This window comes from Bos javanicus, chromosome 4 (assembly GCF_032452875.1).
Source record: "Bos javanicus breed banteng chromosome 4, ARS-OSU_banteng_1.0, whole genome shotgun sequence".
Taxonomy (NCBI): Eukaryota; Metazoa; Chordata; class Mammalia; order Artiodactyla; family Bovidae; genus Bos; species Bos javanicus.
Genome location: NC_083871.1, coordinates 45,235,247 through 45,253,820, shown reverse-complemented (window position 1 = coordinate 45,253,820; position 18,574 = coordinate 45,235,247). Strand labels below are relative to the sequence as shown.

The window sequence follows — 18,574 nt, the reverse complement described above, 5'->3', positions numbered from 1 at the left end:
CACCTGGAACCTGTCATGACGATTCCTTATCACCGTATCGGTGCATTCTGCTTCTTAGGGCTGCAGTCGGCTATTGGTCACCGTGGATCTAAACCTCACGAATGCTGAGTTTATCCAGTTTTACTTCATGTATGGATGCCTGATCACACCAAACAACCGTAACCAAGGTGTTCTTTTAGAATACTCTGTCAATGGAGGCATTACCTGGAACCTACTAATGGAAATCTTCTATGACCAGTACAGTAAACCTGGGTTTGTATTCTGTTTTATCTCTAATAACTAGTACGTTGAGCAACATTGCTTGATAAGATCTGCCAGCAATCTGTCACAGGGACCACAGGGAGCCCTGAACCACACTCACCACTAGAGGATGCCCCTGAGACAAACTTGAGGATAAGGTTTCTGAGCTGGATAAACAACTGGTTTGGGTTTTTTTATTTCAAGAACAACTAGTTTGTAAATTTTAAAATAGATAAATACACAATCAAATGCCAGTAATGAATAGACCCATTACAAAAAACCATATAAATTAATGAATATATAATTAACTTCAACAACATTTGGGGAAAATGGAAACAAAAAAACTGTTTGTTCACATGGTGTTCACTCCATTTTAGGGACTTGGGAGCTAGAAAATAAACACGTTGTCTTCTCCAAAATAACACAATAAAATGTAAATATCCTTAAGAAGCCTAGAGTCTCTTTTTACATTTCTTACTGAAAAATCCTGTATGTATGTGTCATTTTTAAGAATATATTCTTGAAGGGCAAAAATACAGTGTGACCAATTAGAAAAGCCAAAAGGTTCGTAAAAAAGAAAAGAACATTTAATAAAATAGTAGGAGGAGAAGAATATGGAAGAGAAGGATGAGAGAAGAGAGAAAGAGAAGGTTGGAGGAAAGATGAAAGAGCGGATGGGAAGAGAAGGAGAGGAGAAATGATTGTAGCCCAAATAAAAGACAGAAAAAAATGAGAAACATAGATAATCCCTCAGTGCATGGCAAGCCAGATACCAGCTAAAAATTAGGTAAAATAAAAGTAATTGAGAATCTTGTAAATGATCACTGAAATTCAATGTATCAGTCAAGATACTGATACATTAATAGATACTGATACTGTAATTCACAGCTGAACCTGTGAATTACAGAATTCCTAAAATAACTTGGAAGTTTTTTTTCCTTCTCTTAATATAAGTTAGATCCAGAAGGAAGCTACCCAGAGATGCTCCAGTGGTTTCACCAGGACTAGAGACCCAGGTTAGAGAAGGCGATGGCACCCCACTCCAGTTCTCCTGCCTGGAAAATCCCATGGATGGAGGAGCCTGGAAGGCTGCAGTCCATGGGGTCGCTAAGGGTCGGACACGACTGAGCGACTTCACTTTCACTTTTCACTTTCATGCATTGGAGAAGGAAATGGCAACCCACTCCAGTGTTCTTGCCTGGAGAATCCCAGGGACGGGGGAGCCTGATGGGCTGCCGTCTATGGGGTCGCACAGAGTCGGACACGACTGAAGCAACTTAGCAGTAGCAGCAGAGACACAGGTTCTTGCTAGCTGGTACTTCTGCCACACTCTACACTTGACCTACACAGCATAGTCCAAAAGAACCCACATTCCAGCTCACAAGCAAAAGGATGGGGCAAGAGCAGTGTGCTCTCTCTCTTTAAAGACATTTCCTAACACTTGCCTACACTTCCTTTCGCATTCCAATAGCCAGAACTTTGTCACAGCGACACACCCATATGCAAGGGAATCTGGACATGTTGTCTTTATTCTGGGTGACTATTTGCCTCACTAAGAAGATGAGTTCCTAACATGAAGGGAGAATGGGAATATGGCAGTTGAGGAAATGCCAGCAGTCTCTGCCATAAACAAACATTTTAAATCCTACACATGCATTAAAGTTGGACACCAATAAAGGATTCCAAGTGAAACTAAGTGGTACACATTGTAATAGTGCAAAAAAACTGTGCTCACCTATTAGTAGAAGATGGGAGATGAGCCAAGTAAACTATTTATGAAGGAAGTTATAATGTGTCTCATGTACGAGCTTCTGAACACTTAAACAACATAATAGACAGAGAAAAGGAAATTATGTTTCTATAGGGTAAAAGCATAACTTTCCAATCCACTTTAGTTCTCTGAAGGAGAAACAAATTCACCAAGGTAGGAACAGTGGTCATAATTTATTTACACTTTCAGCAGCCTTAGATAAATTTCCACTCCAAAGGTTTTTAAAATGTGGTCAAGGATTTTTCAGGAAAGAAAAATGAGAAGAAAGTCATTGCTCTGGGTAAAGCTGTGTGATTGTGTGTCCTTCCAGGAATGGATAGATTTCTGATATTACTTAATACTTTCTAAAATTTTAATTAAACATGCCAATTTAGTGGATAAAAATTATAAAAAGATCTTACAAGGTGAGCATACAAAAAAAAGAGGAAAGAGAAGGGCACACGTGAGCTTCAAATTTGAAATGCATGAGAAAATGAACTTCGAAAAAGATTATTTACCTAAAGACTCATAGGACTTCCCTGGTGGCTCAGATGGTAAAGTGTCTGTCTACAATGCGGGATACCCAGGTTCGAACCCTGGGTCGGGAAGATCCCCTAGAGAAGGAAATGGCAGTCCACTCCAGTACTATTGCCTGGAAAATCCCATGGACAGAGGAGCCTGGTAGGCTACAGTCCATGGAGTCACAAAGAGTCAGACATGACTGAGCGGCTTCACTTTGACTTTCAAAGACTCATAGTCTCCAAACTGCCGGTTACTACACAGATGAGGGTCTAAGATTCACAGTCTACACTTTCCTTCCCTAAGACCAAGCTCCACTGAGCTGTTGTAACCCAAAGGGTATGCAAAATGATGGACATGACCGAAAAAATGTATTTAAATTCCAAGTACTAGAAATTCAACTAACAACATTGCAGCCTTGAATAGATTTTGATTGATCCCCATCTAGAATACTACCTACTGTTCTGGTCATTATACTTTAAGGAAGACGTAAAGAGAGAAAAAGGGGTAAAAGAATCAAGAAGGAAATACTGTGTAAGCAAAACTAAAATAACTAAACCTCTTCAGTGTGAAAGATAAAAACCAAGGGGTCATTTTGAAGCTCTTAGCTTAAAGGTTCTTCCCAGGATGAATTGAGGCTTGTTGGCCCTGTCCTGTAGTGCTAAGAGGCAGCCTTGGACTGTAAAGGGAATTAGATTGGCATGGATTAAAAAGATGAGACTTTACCGCCACCTCTTGCATCTCCTGCATTGACAGGTGGATTCTTTATCATTGTGCCTCCAGGGTGAACTCTGCAGTTTTCTTTTTGCCTAGGCCTCCTTCAGATCAAGAGGCATAGGGTATATGCACTTTGGTAGACATAAACCAATATTGACTTAAGAGATGCATGTTTGATCCCTGGGTTGGGAAGATCCCTTACAGGATGCCATGGCAACCAACTCCAGTATTCTTGCCTGGAGAATCCCATGGACAGAGAAGCCTGGCGGGCTACGGTCCATGGGGTCACAGAGTCAGACACTACCAAAGCAACTTAGCACACACACACACACACACACACACACACACACACGAGACCATAAAATCAAGACAATTTATCATGGTTTTTAAAAATTATTCTAGCTAAAGTCCTCTCCTCATCTCCTAAGTGATGTGTAATGTCTTATGTCTGGATGCACATCCTTTTCTCCCATGAGACATTTGACACGACTTTTCCCCACCCTCACCATCATTTATTCTTCAGATTTGTGAATATCCTTCTCCCTCCTGATGCTAAAGAGATTGCTACTCGCTTCCGCTGGTGGCAGCCAAGACACGATGGCCTGGACCAGAACGACTGGGCCATTGACAACGTCCTCATCTCGGGCTCTGCCGACCAGAGGACTGTCATGCTGGACACCTTCAGCAGTGCCCCGGTGCCCCAGCACGAGCGCTCGCCTGCAGATGCCGGCCCTGTGGGGAGAATTGCTTTTGACATGTTTATGGAGGACAAAACTGCAGGTAAATTTTCACTGATGTTAAATGAAAATCCATTTGGGTCTTTTCCAAAAAATGGAATGTAGAACCTTTTATACATTCTCAAGTGGTTACAGAAACAGTGAAAAGAGTGTTCCCGTTTCCTCTCTCAAACTTCCTGGTTTTACATTGTGACGAAACCTTTTCTTTCTTTCAAGCCAGCAAGCTTGTTTTAATAAATAGCATTCTGTAGTTTTACTAATAGGGTAATTTTCTCTGAGAAAATTTTTGTTTCTACATTTCTTGTTTTTTATTTTGGTTAGAAAGCCAGCATTTTTTGGACGTTTGTTTTACTCTCCAAGGACAAGGATTTTGTTTAGCTGTACATGCCTTTGTGATGGCATTTCATGTTTCAGAAATATCCAGGTCATGTTTGTTACTCTTCATTCTTAATAGGAGTATTACAGTGGTCCTGGTGTACTGTCGAGGATCTCTCCATGCTATTCTTATTTTTAATGACTTGTTTTCATTTCGTCACATTATTCTGGTCCCTTTTTTAAAGTGGTGTATTATATTAAGTATGTGACTTTGTGATGCCACATATTTGGTTATACTGCATAAAACCTGAAATGGTATCTTCAGGTAAAGTAGTAATGTTTAATTACATGCATTGTATCAATACTGCAAGGCTTATGGAATGGATAGACTATACCACTATAGATTCATCAGACAATGAGACTGTGCAATACCCAACTCTGCGTTAGAATCTTACGCAGAAAGAAGGATCTGGATGTATTTTGCAGTAATGAAACTGATAAGAACCTTCCAAAGGAATGAAATCTATGCTGAAGACAGTTGAAATGTGGGGAATTTTAGTAACTTAAAATACTTAATTATTAATGTTTTAATGTAAAAGCAATACATGTTCAAAGTGTGAAATTAAGAAAATACAGAAAATCATAAAGATGAAAATCACCCAGAGAATAACCATCATCAACATTTTGATATTTTTTAGAGTCTTTTTTCTGTGCCTTTATATAATCATATTTTAAACTAAATTAGAATCTTATTTATATTTTTTAGCCTGCTTGTTTCATTTAGAATTAAATCCTTATCATTTCCTCTTGTCCTTAAGTGTCTTTGAAAATATAATTTTAATAGCTATATCAGATCAGATCAGATTAGTTGCTCAGTCGTGTCCGACTCTTTGCGACCCTATGAATCGCAGCACGCCAGGCCTCCCTGTCCATCACCAACTCCCGGAGTTCACTCAGACTCACGTCCATCGAGTCAGCGATGCCATCCAGCCATCTCATCCTCTGTCGTCCCCTTCTCCTCCTGCCCCCAATCCCTCCCAGCATCAGAGTCTTTTCCAATGAGTCAACTCTTCCCATGAGGTGGCCAAAGTACTGGAGTTTCAGCTTTAGCATCATTCCTTCCAAAGAAATCCCAGGGCTGATCTCCTTCAGAATGGACTGGTTGGATCTCCCTGCAGTCCAAGGGACTCTCAAGAGTCTTCTCCAACACCACAGTTCAAAAGCATCAGTTCTTCAGCACTCAGCTTTCTTCACAGTCCAACTCTCACATCCATACATGACCACAGGAAAAACCATAGCCTTGACTAGCCGGACCTTTGTTGGCAAAGTAATGTCTCTGCTTTTGAATATGCTATCTAGGTTGGTCATAACATTCCTTCCAAGGAGTAAGTGTCTTTTAATTTCATGGCTGCAGTCACCATCTGTAGTGATTTTGGAGCCCAGAAAAATAAAGTCTGACACTGTTTCCACTGTTTCCCCATCTATTTCCCATGAAGTGGTGGGACCGGATGCCATAATCTTCATTTTCTGAATGTTGAGCTTTAAGCCAACTTTTTCACTCTCCACTTTCACTTTCATCAAGAGGCTTTTGAGTTCCTTTTCACTTTCTGCCATAAGGGTGGTGTCATCTGCATATCTGAGGTTATTGATATTTCTCCCGGCAATCTTGATTCCAGCTTGTGTTTCTTCCAGTCCAGCGTTTCTCATGATGTACTCTGCATATAAGTTAAATAAACAGGGTGACAATATACAGCCTTGATGTACTCCTTTTCCTATTTGGAACCAGTCTGTTGTTCCATGTCCAGGTCTAACTGTTGCTTCCTGACCTGCATATAGGTTTCTCAAGAGGCAGGTGAGGTGGTCTGGTATTCCCATCTCTTTCAGAATTTTCCACAGTTTATTGTGATCCACACAGTCAAAGGCTTTGGCATAGTCAATAAAGCAGAAATAGATGTTTTTCTGGAACTCTGTTGCTTTTTCTATGATCCAGCGAATGTTGGCAATTTGATCTCTGGTTCCTCTGCCTTTTCTAAAATCAGCTTAAACATCAGGAAGTTCACGGTTCACGTGTTGCTGAAGCCTGGCTTGGAGAATTTTGAGCATTTCTTTACTAGCACGTGAGATGAGTGCAATTGTGAGGTAGTTTGAGCATTCTTTGGCATTGCCTTTCTTTGGGATTGGAATGAAAACTGACCTTTTCCAGTCCTGTGGCCACTGCTGAGTTTTCCAAATTTGCTGGCATATTGAGTGTAACACTTTCACGGCATCATCTTTCAGGATTTGGAATAGTTCAACTGTAGTGATGCTTTCTAAGGCCCACTTGACTTCACATTCCAGGATGTCTGGTTCTAGGTCAGTGATACACCATTGTGATTATCTAGGTTGTGAAGATCTTTTTTGTACAGTTCTTCTGTGTATTCTTGCCATCTCTTCTTAATATCTTCTGCTTCTGTTAGGTCCATACCATTTCTGTCCTTTATCGAGCCCATCTTTGCATGAAATGTTCCTTTGGTATCTCTGATTTTTTTGAAGAGATCCCTAGTCTTTCCCATTCTGTTGTTTTCCTCTATTTCTTTGCATTGGTCGCTGAAGAAAGCTTTCTTATCTCTTCTTGCTATTCTTTGGAACTCTGCATTCAGATGTTTATATCTTTCCTTTTCTCCTTTGCTTTTCGCTTCTCTTCTTTTCACAGCTATTTGTAAGGCCTCCCCAGACATCCATTTTGCTTTTTTGCATTTCTTTTCCATGGGGATGGTCTTGATCCCTGTCTCCTGTACATTGTCACGAACCTTATTCCATAGTTCATCAGGCACTGTATCTATCAGATCTAGGCCCTTAAATCTATTTCTCACTTCCACTGTATAATCATAAGGCTATATAGTATTCCATTATAATTTTATCATCTTAACATTGAATATTTAGATTATTCTTATTAATTCATTGATTAGTATTTCACATGGACTATGGTATAATTTCAAATATTTAATAAAAATCACCATTTTAAATTGAAAAGGCTTGAAATGTTCTTCACCACTATCAAGTAGTCTAACTCTTTCAAGAAGATTGTCGAGTAGACTTATATAATCTGATTTGGAACTTTGCTAAATTACTCGTTTGTTTTCCCTATATAATGGTTTATGTAAGTGAGTTTATGATCAGAGAATAATTTAAGTGCAACTTCTGTATGAATAAAAGCAAATACATGTTTTTTCAAGTACTGAAAATACTGATTTTTATTTTAGACTAATTTGTGATGTACAATTAAGCTCATGCTTGTCTTGCAAAGATAGTGTTCCTAGAAAGTATAATATCTACTTACAGAAGTAGTTTATGATACTGCAAAAGAGATTAGTGTTAGTTGATTAATGTAAGCCCTTTTTCAAGATTGCAGCATTCTAGTATATAATAAAATATATACCAGAGAATAAACTCAGGATATTGTTATTGGAATTCAGATTTCTGTGCCTTTTGATTCTTGAGTCCTATATCTCTGCTGTAGGACTAAATGTAACTCCTAATCCAATGGAGCGAAAACCAACAGATAATCGCATTATGGTAGCCATTTGAGTCCTGGAGATAAAAATGCTTGTTCTACAGGCATATGTTAAGCCCAGACAAAATCAAAAGAACACAACACTGGTGAAGGCTGGATTCCAATTAAATTGTTTGGTCTCTTCTCTTCTGAGGCCATCCAACTCTTTGCACAGTAACCCAGGCTTCCAGTTGTACCTATTCATCTCCACTGTGAATGCTGGAGCTAACCAGGAAACTGCCAAAAAAAAGTTGGGCCTGTGAAATCAAAATGTATCATGAATTAGATGAAATGTATAGATATGTTTAATTTCTAACCTTTCTGGGATAAAATCATGAAGTTAAAGCATCCCTTCCAAAAGAGAAAGCAAATTGTGAGGGACATGAATGTGTGGGGGGTGTGTGTGTGTGTGTGCGCGTGTGTTTGAGAGAGAGGCACAATAGGATTACTCTGCACTGATTAAGTCATATCTTGCTGCTTAAATTTTCATTAGACTCGTATAAGCTTTTTTAAAAATCACTTTATTGAGGTATAATTGATGTACAAAAAGCTGTAGGTATTTAATGTATACAACTTGATGAATTTGGATTTATATATACACACCTATGAAACCATCACAATAAAGGCCATAAATTTATCAGTCATCTCTGAAAGTTTCCTCCTGCCCCCCCTTCTTTTTTAATATTAATTTTTCTATTTTTGTAAGAGCACTTAACATTAATATCTCTCTTAGTAAATTTTTAAGTATGCAATACAGAATTATTAACTATAGCCCCCATGTTGTACGATAGATTTCCAGAACGTATTCACCTTGCATTACTGAAACTTTGTGCCCTTCGACTGACAAGTCCCCTTTTCCCCTCCCACTAGTCTACTCTCTGGTTATAAGAGTTTGGCTATTACAATTTTTTTCATTGCCCAGGAGACACTACCAAAATTTGAGTATAAATAGCTAACTCACTTCTCTATCATGTTACTAAAAATCTTCCTCTTTCTTTAGATTTGGCCTAAAAAGTTATAACACCTGTCAGAAAAACAAATGGATGTACATTTCCCTTTGTTTTTCATTTGTAACACATAAAATGCATTCTTTTTTCCTAAATGTAGACTTAACTAGTTTAGGGAAAAAAAGAATGTATGTGTTACAAATGAAAAACAAACTAGTATTGGACACTTGATATATCTCAGTCTCTCAGTATCTGTGTTCCTAAAATGATGTGCTTATATCAGTGTTTTGTCTGTAGATGGTATGTAATTAGAGAGATTACTACTTAAAATAATTATCGATCTTACCTAAAGTGAAAATTTGCTTTAAGGTATGTTTGTCATAAATCTGTCATAACATTTTTGTTTTTCTTTTTTAAGTAAATGAGCACTGGCTATTCCATGATGATTGTACAGTAGAAAGATTCTGTGACTCCCCTGATGGTGTCATGATTTGTGGCAGTCATGATGGAAGAGAAGTATATGCAGTGACCCACGACCTGACCCCCACTGAAGGCTGGATCATGCAATTCAAGGTGAAAATGTTATGACCTTAACTATGTGTGTGTGCTAAGTCACTTCAATCACGTCCGACTCTTTGCAACCCTATGGACTGTAGCCCACCAGGCTCCTCTGTCCGTGGGGTTCTCCAGGCAAGAATACTGGAGTGGGCTGCCATGTATCCTTCCTTCTCCAGGTGACCTTCCCGACCCAGGGATCAAACCTACATCTCTTATGTCTCCTGCATTGGCAGGTGGGTTCTTTGCCACTAGGGCCACCTAGGAAGTCCAGTGTACAGCAATCCACTGTAATTCTTCAAGATCCCTCTGTCTTCTTTACAGACCAGATAGGTGAGCTGAAAGGAGATGTGATAGAAATCACAAGCCCCATGACCTTAACTATATAAATAAGCCATATACCAGTAATATAAAAATTAAAAAAAAAATTGTAGAGACAATGATTATACAATCTTTTATTGACTTAATACATACATTGAAAACTATTAACAAAATTTAATATTAATATACATCCCAAGTATATATAACTTAATGATTAAAAGTGTTTTATTTTTGAACTATTTCAAGGTGAACTTGTGCTGTGTGCTGTGCTTAGTCACTCAGTTGTGTCCAACTCTTTGCAACCCCATGGACTGTAGCCTGCCAGGCTCCTCTGTCCATGGGGATTCTCCAGGCAAGAATACTGGAGTGCGTTGCCATGCCCTCCTCCAGGGGATCTTCCCAACCCAGGGATCAAACCCAGGTCTCTGGAATTACAGGCAGATTCTTTACCATCTGAGCCACCAGGGAAGCCCAAGAATACTGGAGTGGGCAGCCTATCCCTTCTCCAGGGAATCTTCCAGACCCAGGAATTGAAGTGGGGTCACCTGCATTACAGGTGGATTCTTTACCAGCTGAGCTACCAGGGAAGCCCTAAGATGAACTTAAATAAGATTTAATGTGCTTCTGAGATTAAATATTAATAGAGAAAAATATTGATAAGAAAAATATAGAAAACTGATTTCAATTGCCTGAGTTTAAATCATTATATGATGTAGGCATTATTTTCCTTTAAGAGAAGATTGTGGCTATACCTACTTTTTTAATAAAAACATTTCAGTGTTTCTGGAGAAAGAAAATTATAGAAAACAAAGGCATGATTAGCATTAATGCCAACATCAATTTTAGCTAAGATCTTATGTCAACCAACTTATTCTGTCTACCTCATTCCCACTGTATTAGCAACAAATGTTGCATTATGACTGTCTCCATCAACAAAGAATGCTGTGTCTTATCAAAAATACCCTCTGTAATTACTTCACTGCATCTTACTTGCAGCTGAAAGTGATTTATTGAGAGTCATAAATTGTATAACAAAACAGTAAACTTGGTAAAGCTATTAGCAATCCTTCTTGGTCGAGCATTCTGCCAAACAGAAGTGCCAGACCATTAGCACAACAAACAACAATTTGTAAGAGTAGGCCCAGGCCTTCCAAGGCAATCTGCCAGCTATTGCAGAAGCACAGCTTTCAGCTTCTCTCCAAACTCCCCGCACAATATATTTGGCACTTTCTATAATTTGTCACCTAGGGCAACCATGTCAACTCCACCATTCATCAGCACAGCAAATAATGAACCTGAAAAGAAACGGATGTGTTGCAGTGTCTGTCAAATAATCAGCAGCTTTCTTACTACCAAGTCCTTAGAGCATGCAATATGGTTTTAATACCTTAATAATCTTAATAATTTTTCATCTCTCTGTTTATTAGATCTCTGTTGGATGTAAAGTGTCTGAAAAAGTCACCCAGAATCAAATTCATGTTCAGTACTCTACAGACTTTGGTGTGAGCTGGAATTATCTGGTTCCTCAGTGCTTACCTGCAGACGCAAAATGCTCTGGAAGCGTTTCTCAACCATCTGTATTCTTTCCAACTAAAGGGTGGAAAAGGATCACCTACCCACTTCCTGAAAGCTTAGTTGGAAAGTAAGTAGAAAATTAAACCCTGGTTCTAAGCATTCAGAAGTGGATTTAGACACTGTGGTCAGCCTGAAAGTACTGTGTAATTGTCAGTAAAATGCTCTCTTCCTCCCTAACTCTAAAGTTCACTCATTAGTGACCTCCATGATGAACTAATTTAAGGAGACCTCAAGATGTAATCCTCAGACTTGTCAAGGTAGGCCCTGACAGGCTCTTCCATTTTTCATACCTCACTAGTGCTCTGTGAGCAATAGTGATGGCCTTGGAGCCAGATGAAAAGGTATATGTTACCTTATGGACCTTGTAAATTGTGCTTTCCACATTGGTCCCTCGTCAATCCATGATAGATGGAGCCAAGAGAAAACCTAACTTATCATGCTCTCAACACTTGTACAAATCCTAATTCTCCATGCTGTTTGTACAAATGTAGTTTGTAGGTTTCATTTTTTTTTTTATCCAAGTATTATGTTCTGCACCTGCAGTGGAAAGTAATTAGCCTAGACAGTAGTGAGCCAAGGTGGTTAAACTGTTTTCTGAAAAGTATGTGGATAAGTTAATTTAGGCAATTACAAAAAAATTCCCTTCAACTGTAAAATTAGGGGAAAAGATACGTTAAAGAAAATGATAGTTATGCTTCCACAATATGTCACAGTTTCTGGCTAAATGAAGAACCTTGTGTGAAACAGATTCAAGATATATGACCAGAACACATAGAGCCTTTGAATAAGGTATTTACACAAGGCAAAAAAGTCCCATAGAGATTGTCTATTGCATGATCACTCAGTTTTCTGGAACAAATCTAAAAGGCTTAGTTAACATGCTAGACAACAATCAGTATACTTTCAGCTGCAGGTAACAGAAAATTCCATTCAAATTAAAATTACATTTGGCTCAATTGAAAGTGAAATATATTATCTGTATAATGAAAAAAATCCAAAGGTAAGTGGACTGTAGGATTGGTTGGTTGACAAGGTCAACAGTGTCTTCAAGGACATTATTATTTCTTACTCTCTTACTCTTATTCTTTGCTCCACTGTCCACACATGGATGTCACAATCAGTCTTCAGACTAGTTTTCTTTGTGAACATAGATGTCTCCCAGAAAGCTGGACCACAGTACATCCTTACCTGTGTCCAATGGAAGAGAAAGAGAGTTGCTTTGGTTTCCAGCAAAGCTGGAGCAAGTACCTCTTTGCATCTCATTGGTACAAATTAGTTCAAGAATGTTCATTCCTTACACCACCAACAGTTAGGGAAATTACATTATGATTCTCATATGACTCATCTGGGCTGAAGGGGGTGCTGGAGAGCCACCATACCCTCATTGCCTCATTTCCCCGTCTTGTTCTCACTCTCTTTTTTTATAATGAGGTATATAATTTAGAGTCAGTAAAATGAACACATTTTGATTGTTCCTCACGATTTCTTCCCCTTGTATAATCCATGTAACCACCAGAAACAAGATACAGAATGTTTATATCTTCCCAGGATGTTGCTTCATGTACTTTGAACTCTTTCCACCAAAAAAGGGTGGAATATGTTAATATAAGGTTAATTATGACACTTCTATTTTCCCCAGAGGACAGAGAAGAGCAATGATAAAATTAAAATCTCAGGGAAATTTTCCTTTAATATGACCCTTCAAAATTATTTTCTAATTAGCATAGTTACTCTGAGAATATTGATTATCTTTAGGGGATTCAGAAGCTGCTGTTTCCCAACCACCTGAAGGCCATGTATATGCTGACAAGGCACTGTCAAAGGAGTCATTTACCTTCTGTACAATTTCAGAAATACAGTTAATGAATCTAAATTGCATTGTAGCCACTGGACTCCAGTTTATAAGTTGATTTTTAATAGTTACAGATTTGTGTTTTAAAATGTTCCTTTTGCTTGACATAGAGGTTCCACTGTATTTTCATTTTGTTTTACAAGTTTACTCACATATTTTAAAATGTAAGTTGAACTGGCTTTAAACTTACATTGCTAGAAATAGAAAGATAATGATGGTCCCAAAACAACTTTTATTAACCCATTTCATCTTGGTCAGAATGGTTTAAATGTTTTTTCTCTTGAATACTGAATGTACATGCAGGACTATGGACCTGAATAAAGTTAACTTTTGTTCTTCACTCCTTTCCTCTTGTGTTACCAATAGTCCAGTAAGGTTTCGGTTCTATCAGAAGCACTCAGATATGCAATGGGCAATTGACAATTTCTACCTGGGCCCCGAATGCTTGGACAACTGCAGAGGCCATGGAGATTGCTTAAAGGAACAGTGCATCTGTGATCCGGGATACTCTGGGCCAAACTGCTACTTGACTCATACTTTGAAGGTAAAATTAAAGCACCTGAAGAAAGCATGTACCCTCATTCCAGGTCGTGCATCAAGAGCCAACTTAAGAGTGAGACTAATAATTTATAACCACGTTCTTTGGGACTCCCAGTAAATAAATCCTTTGGACAGAATCTTAAATATATATATGCTGCCAAGTCGCCTCAGTCGTGTCCTACTCTGTGTGACCCCATAGACGGCAGGCCCCCAGGCTCCGCCATCCCTGGGATTCTCCAGGCAAGAATACTGGAGTGGGTTGCCATTTCCTTCTCCAATGCATTAAAGTGAAAAGTGAAAGTGAAGTCGCTCAGTCGTGTCCAACTCTTAGCGACCCCACGGACTGCACCCTACCAGGCTCCTGCGTCCATGGGATTCTCCAGGCAAGAGTACTGGAGTGGGTTGCCATTGCCTTCTCCATATACTTATATACATATATATGTATATATATATATATACATATATATATATATATAGGGTTTATTAAATACAAGAATATTAGGACCAAGTGCTAGTATGTTTTACCCACTTAATAATATAAACCAGTCTGTATGGATTAAAGAACATACTCTGTTTAGGGGGGGTTTATAGAGCAGACTATTAAAGTCAATATTAAACCTTCCTTAATTCACTTTTTTCAGTAGATATACTATTTAAATTAGGAGGATACTGTTGTTGTTATGAAATAAAGCAAATAATATTGATACATTATCACACACAAAAAAAACAAGTTTTCAAAAAGGTGGAAATGGCACCAGAATTTTTGTTCAGAAAGTGTTCTGATTTGTTGACTGCTGAAATGTGGTTGCATATTAAATAAGAATTGAGAGGTTAGTCTTGGAAATTTTAGCTATTATATCATTATTTAACATGCAAAGTTGCTCAACACTGTTGCCATATATATATAAACACTGTTTCTGTGAATAAATATACTGTATTTATCTTACAATAACAGAAAAATGACTGTTAAAAAAGTACAAGTGATTGAAATTGAGTGTATAAGTGACAAACAATGTAAATAAAACCTGTCATTTTGTGACTTCCCTGGTGGTCCATTGGTTAAGAATATGACTTCCAATGCAGGGGATGCAGTTTTGATCCCTGGTCAGGGAACTAAGATCCCACATGCCACAGGGCAACTAAGCCTGTGCTCCACAATTACTAAGCCCATGCACTTCAAGTAGAGAGAAGCCCCCGAGCTGCAACTAAGACCCAAGCAGCCAAAAATAAATACTTTTTTTTTAAACTGTGATTTTTTTTCTACAATACTTCAACAACTTTGAAACTAATAGATTAAAAACATAAAATTGGAGCAGTACTCACTTGTATCTGAAGCCGTTAGTTTGTATGTTATCAAATGAGATTATAACATGAGAAACGTAGCTACAGGTACTAAATAAATTTTTTGATGTAGTCTTTCATGAACATTTAAATTCCATTAGCGTGCTTCAGTTGGATAAGAAATTGTAGAAATCTATATTATGAACCCTGAATCAGATATTTCTGAGAGTTTAACATGATTACCAAAGCATGTCTTCTGACCCTTGTGTTCTCATATATAAACCTCCAGTTATAAATTGCATTTATTTGCTAACATCAGTGAGGTGAGGTAAGGCTAACATGTTGACCACATGTCTTTAACTATAGAGTTGATTATGTTCCAAATTTGAAGAGTGTCTATCTAAATCATCTGAACCATACAGTAAGATAGCAACTAGACAGCCTACCTAAGAAGTGAAAAGGTATATAGTTTTTCTATAAACAGCTACTACAGTTGCAACTATAACATATTGTTTTCATGACATATTTCTATCACTAAAAAAAAACAAAAAGAAAAATGAAAAAAAAACTGCCTCAACCTAATGCAAAACTGTATTATGGACAAAAAGAATGTCCTCTGGACAAAATGAATAGAAAATCAAGAGCTTGACTGTGATGTGAGGAAATGAAATAATTGAACATAAAATTAGTCATAATGAACCCTAATGTTTTATTTATCTGTTATGTTTTGGAAATAGACTATTCCTGGTTGGTGGTCCTTTTTAGTTAAAAGGATAAATTGGAGACTCAGGGGAAATAGTTCATTCTAGATTTTGAACTCTTCTCCCTATCATCCTGAATCTTGGCCCTGACAAACATGTGAAAAGTACTTTAAATTGCCTTCCAAGATTGTTTTCTTTTAACTTCATACAGAAAGGTTTGGTTTCAAGTGTCCCTGCCTAACCAAATAAGACATTTTAAGTTTGTTCTGTGTTGAAAGCTGAAGGGTCCTGGGTTCCTAAAATACTCTCCAAGGTGCAGGGAGTGGAGGGGGCACATATTTCCAAGGAGAATATGACAATCATTCAGGGAATACTGGGACAGGGGGAAGTGCTAAACCATCTGTTTTATCTTATTCCTTTAATTTTTTTAAATTTTTGTTCCTGTTTCATAATATCATAATAAATTACAAGAGTACTTTCCATCATATATAGATAAATATTTTGAGAGTATATGCTTAAGTAAGTTTTTACAAATATGAATATTACTAAACTCAACTTTACAATTGTTCTATTTTAAGATTCTTTCTAGATTTTAAATTCCAATAATTAAGCATTATTTAAGCAGTTTAAATGATCGTCAATAGATGATGGACAAGAATATTGTGGACGTATCATGTTGGGTTTCTTTTAATATCTTTCAGAAAAGCATTTGAAATCAGCTCTAATTTTTAAGGTCTAAGATGTAACTTTGTATTGTCTTAACTATCCCATAATTATTCTTTGAAGTTTTTACTTTTAAACACATACCACTTACTTCCAGACTTTTCTGAAGGAACGCTTTGACAGTGAAGAAATCAAGCCTGATTTATGGATGTCCTTGGAAGGTGGAAGTACTTGTACTGAGTGTGGGATTCTTGCAGAGGACACTGCACTCTATTTTGGGGGATCCACAGTAAGACAAGCTATTACTCAAGATTTGGATCTCAGAGGGGCAAAGTAAGTCAATTTTTTTGTTATCTTTGTTACAACTTAGCAAATTGGCCCCCAGAGGAGAACACACCTATGAAAGAAGTTGTTATCCATGGCTTGAGTAGATAATTTGTTCTAACTAACTGTTCTGATGGCTAATTTGTGCTTAATTTCAGATTCCTGCAGTACTGGGGGCGCATTGGTAGTGAGAACAACATGACCTCCTGCCATCGGCCCATCTGCCGGAAGGAAGGCGTGCTGTTGGACTACTCTACAGACGGAGGCACGTTTCAGGGGTGAAAGCCATGCCTTGCAGCAGATTCCCAAATTCCATTCATTGCCCCTCAGAAAAGTCTCCGCAAAGCTTTGCTGACCTGGCAATGCAAACAGTGAAAGTCACAAAGAGAAAGCTATAGACCTTGGTTGCATTCCACCCATTACACATTCTATATGTGTAACTTCTGTGTTGTACAAAATATACCCAAAAAGGGAAAAGAGAGAAATCACATTTAAAAAAAACTCCAAGCTTATGAATAAAGACAATAATCACGAGGCATAGCTGAAGCTTGATTATAAATGATACAATTAAGAAATAAATTTTTGCATAGTCTTCCAAGTAAAAGATAATTTTAAAAACATTTTAAAGTGTTTTAAAAAGCTTTTGTGTGAACAAGCATATAATAAATGGTATAGAAAATCTATAAGAAAGCATTAGTAGTTGTGGAAAACTATAGTCAATTTGTGAGTCTGTCACACACTATTTTAACAAGATTTTGTTTCGTTATTTTGAAGTAGCTAGAACCAGACGAGTAGTACCATGAGGTCTTTAGAAAATCAGCATTAGGGGATAGGTATCATTCTTAATAACTGGCAGATAAATAGATGACCCTACCTTTAAAGTATTTTAGGAATTCAAAGGTGTTTTCTTAAGTAATTTAAACATTCCACCTACTGTCTTATCAGTTGATGAGAGAAGCTTCATACTCGTCCAACAAATCACAAATTGCATAGAATTATAATCACTATATTTTAAAATACTAGGAGTATCTTATCTAGAAAGATTTAAAACACGGGTGTCTCTCATTATTTATGAGAAATAATGGATATAGGAATCAAGAACAAAACTTTAGAAGCAGAAAATTTAATTTTTACCTCAGTATTTTTATTTTTGCCCAAGTATTTCTAAATACCCTTCCCTTTATATCATCACTCTCATTTTGAAACAGTGTGTGAATACTTACATTAAAGTCAGTGAAATCACTTCTCATTATATGGCTGAAGATCTCTTTGGAGAACTTGCAGTAACTTCAATATATTGGTGGTTTGTTGTGTTTTTTCCAGTATGTTACTATGTTGGTATATTTGTTTTATAGGAATTACTTGGACTTTGCTCCATGAGATGGATTATCAGAAATACATTTCAGTCAGACATGACTACATACTTCTTCCCGAGGAGGCTCTTACCAACACAACTCGACTCCGCTGGTGGCAGCCTTTTGTGATCAGCAATGGACTTGTGGTCTCCGGGGTAGAGCGTGCTCAGTGGGCACTAGACAATATTTTGATTGGCGGAGCAGAAATCAATCCCAGTCAGCTGGTTGACACTTTTGATGATGGTAAGAAACAAGACATTGAGCAATCTTCCCTGTGTATCTTTTGTCTGCTTATGTCTTTACATGAATTACTACATGAAAAGCATTTAGATGAGTGCCTACCGTATATTTACTGATCAACAAATGTTAGCTATTATTTTGCCTAATAGTTTATACATCTTCAAGGTTGACTGCTTGTTGAAATGTCAACAAAGAATTTAATAAATCCCATTAAAGACAAAATGTCTTGCTCTAAATATAATTTGAAATTTCAGCAGCCCCAAATAATTTCAGTTTCTTTAAGAATGTCTATATGCAGTGATACATGTTTTATTGGTTTGAAAGTATTCCAGGAAAAATCTTGCAATGGTAAAAGTTACCCAGACTAGCAATTATATTTTAAAAGTTGGGTAATTGTTTACTAGCATTTA

The 18,574-nt window shown here is 37.5% G+C and overlaps 1 protein-coding gene across 4 annotated transcripts in view; it reads left to right on the top strand.

The window, feature by feature from the left end:
* The window catches only part of RELN (reelin), a 557,702-nt gene that overhangs the window by 516,687 nt on the left and 22,441 nt on the right, over positions 1-18,574 (top strand). For all 4 annotated transcript variants that reach the window (XM_061413895.1, XM_061413894.1, XM_061413897.1 and 1 more), the window contains 8 exons: positions 59-252; positions 3,750-4,006; positions 9,176-9,330; positions 11,061-11,275; positions 13,427-13,604; positions 16,403-16,578; positions 16,728-16,834; positions 17,925-18,167. In XM_061413895.1, the coding sequence (XP_061269879.1) occupies positions 59-252; positions 3,750-4,006; positions 9,176-9,330; positions 11,061-11,275; positions 13,427-13,604; positions 16,403-16,578; positions 16,728-16,834; positions 17,925-18,167 (1,525 nt within the window). The remainder of the gene's footprint in view (positions 1-58; positions 253-3,749; positions 4,007-9,175; positions 9,331-11,060; positions 11,276-13,426; positions 13,605-16,402; positions 16,579-16,727; positions 16,835-17,924; positions 18,168-18,574) is intronic.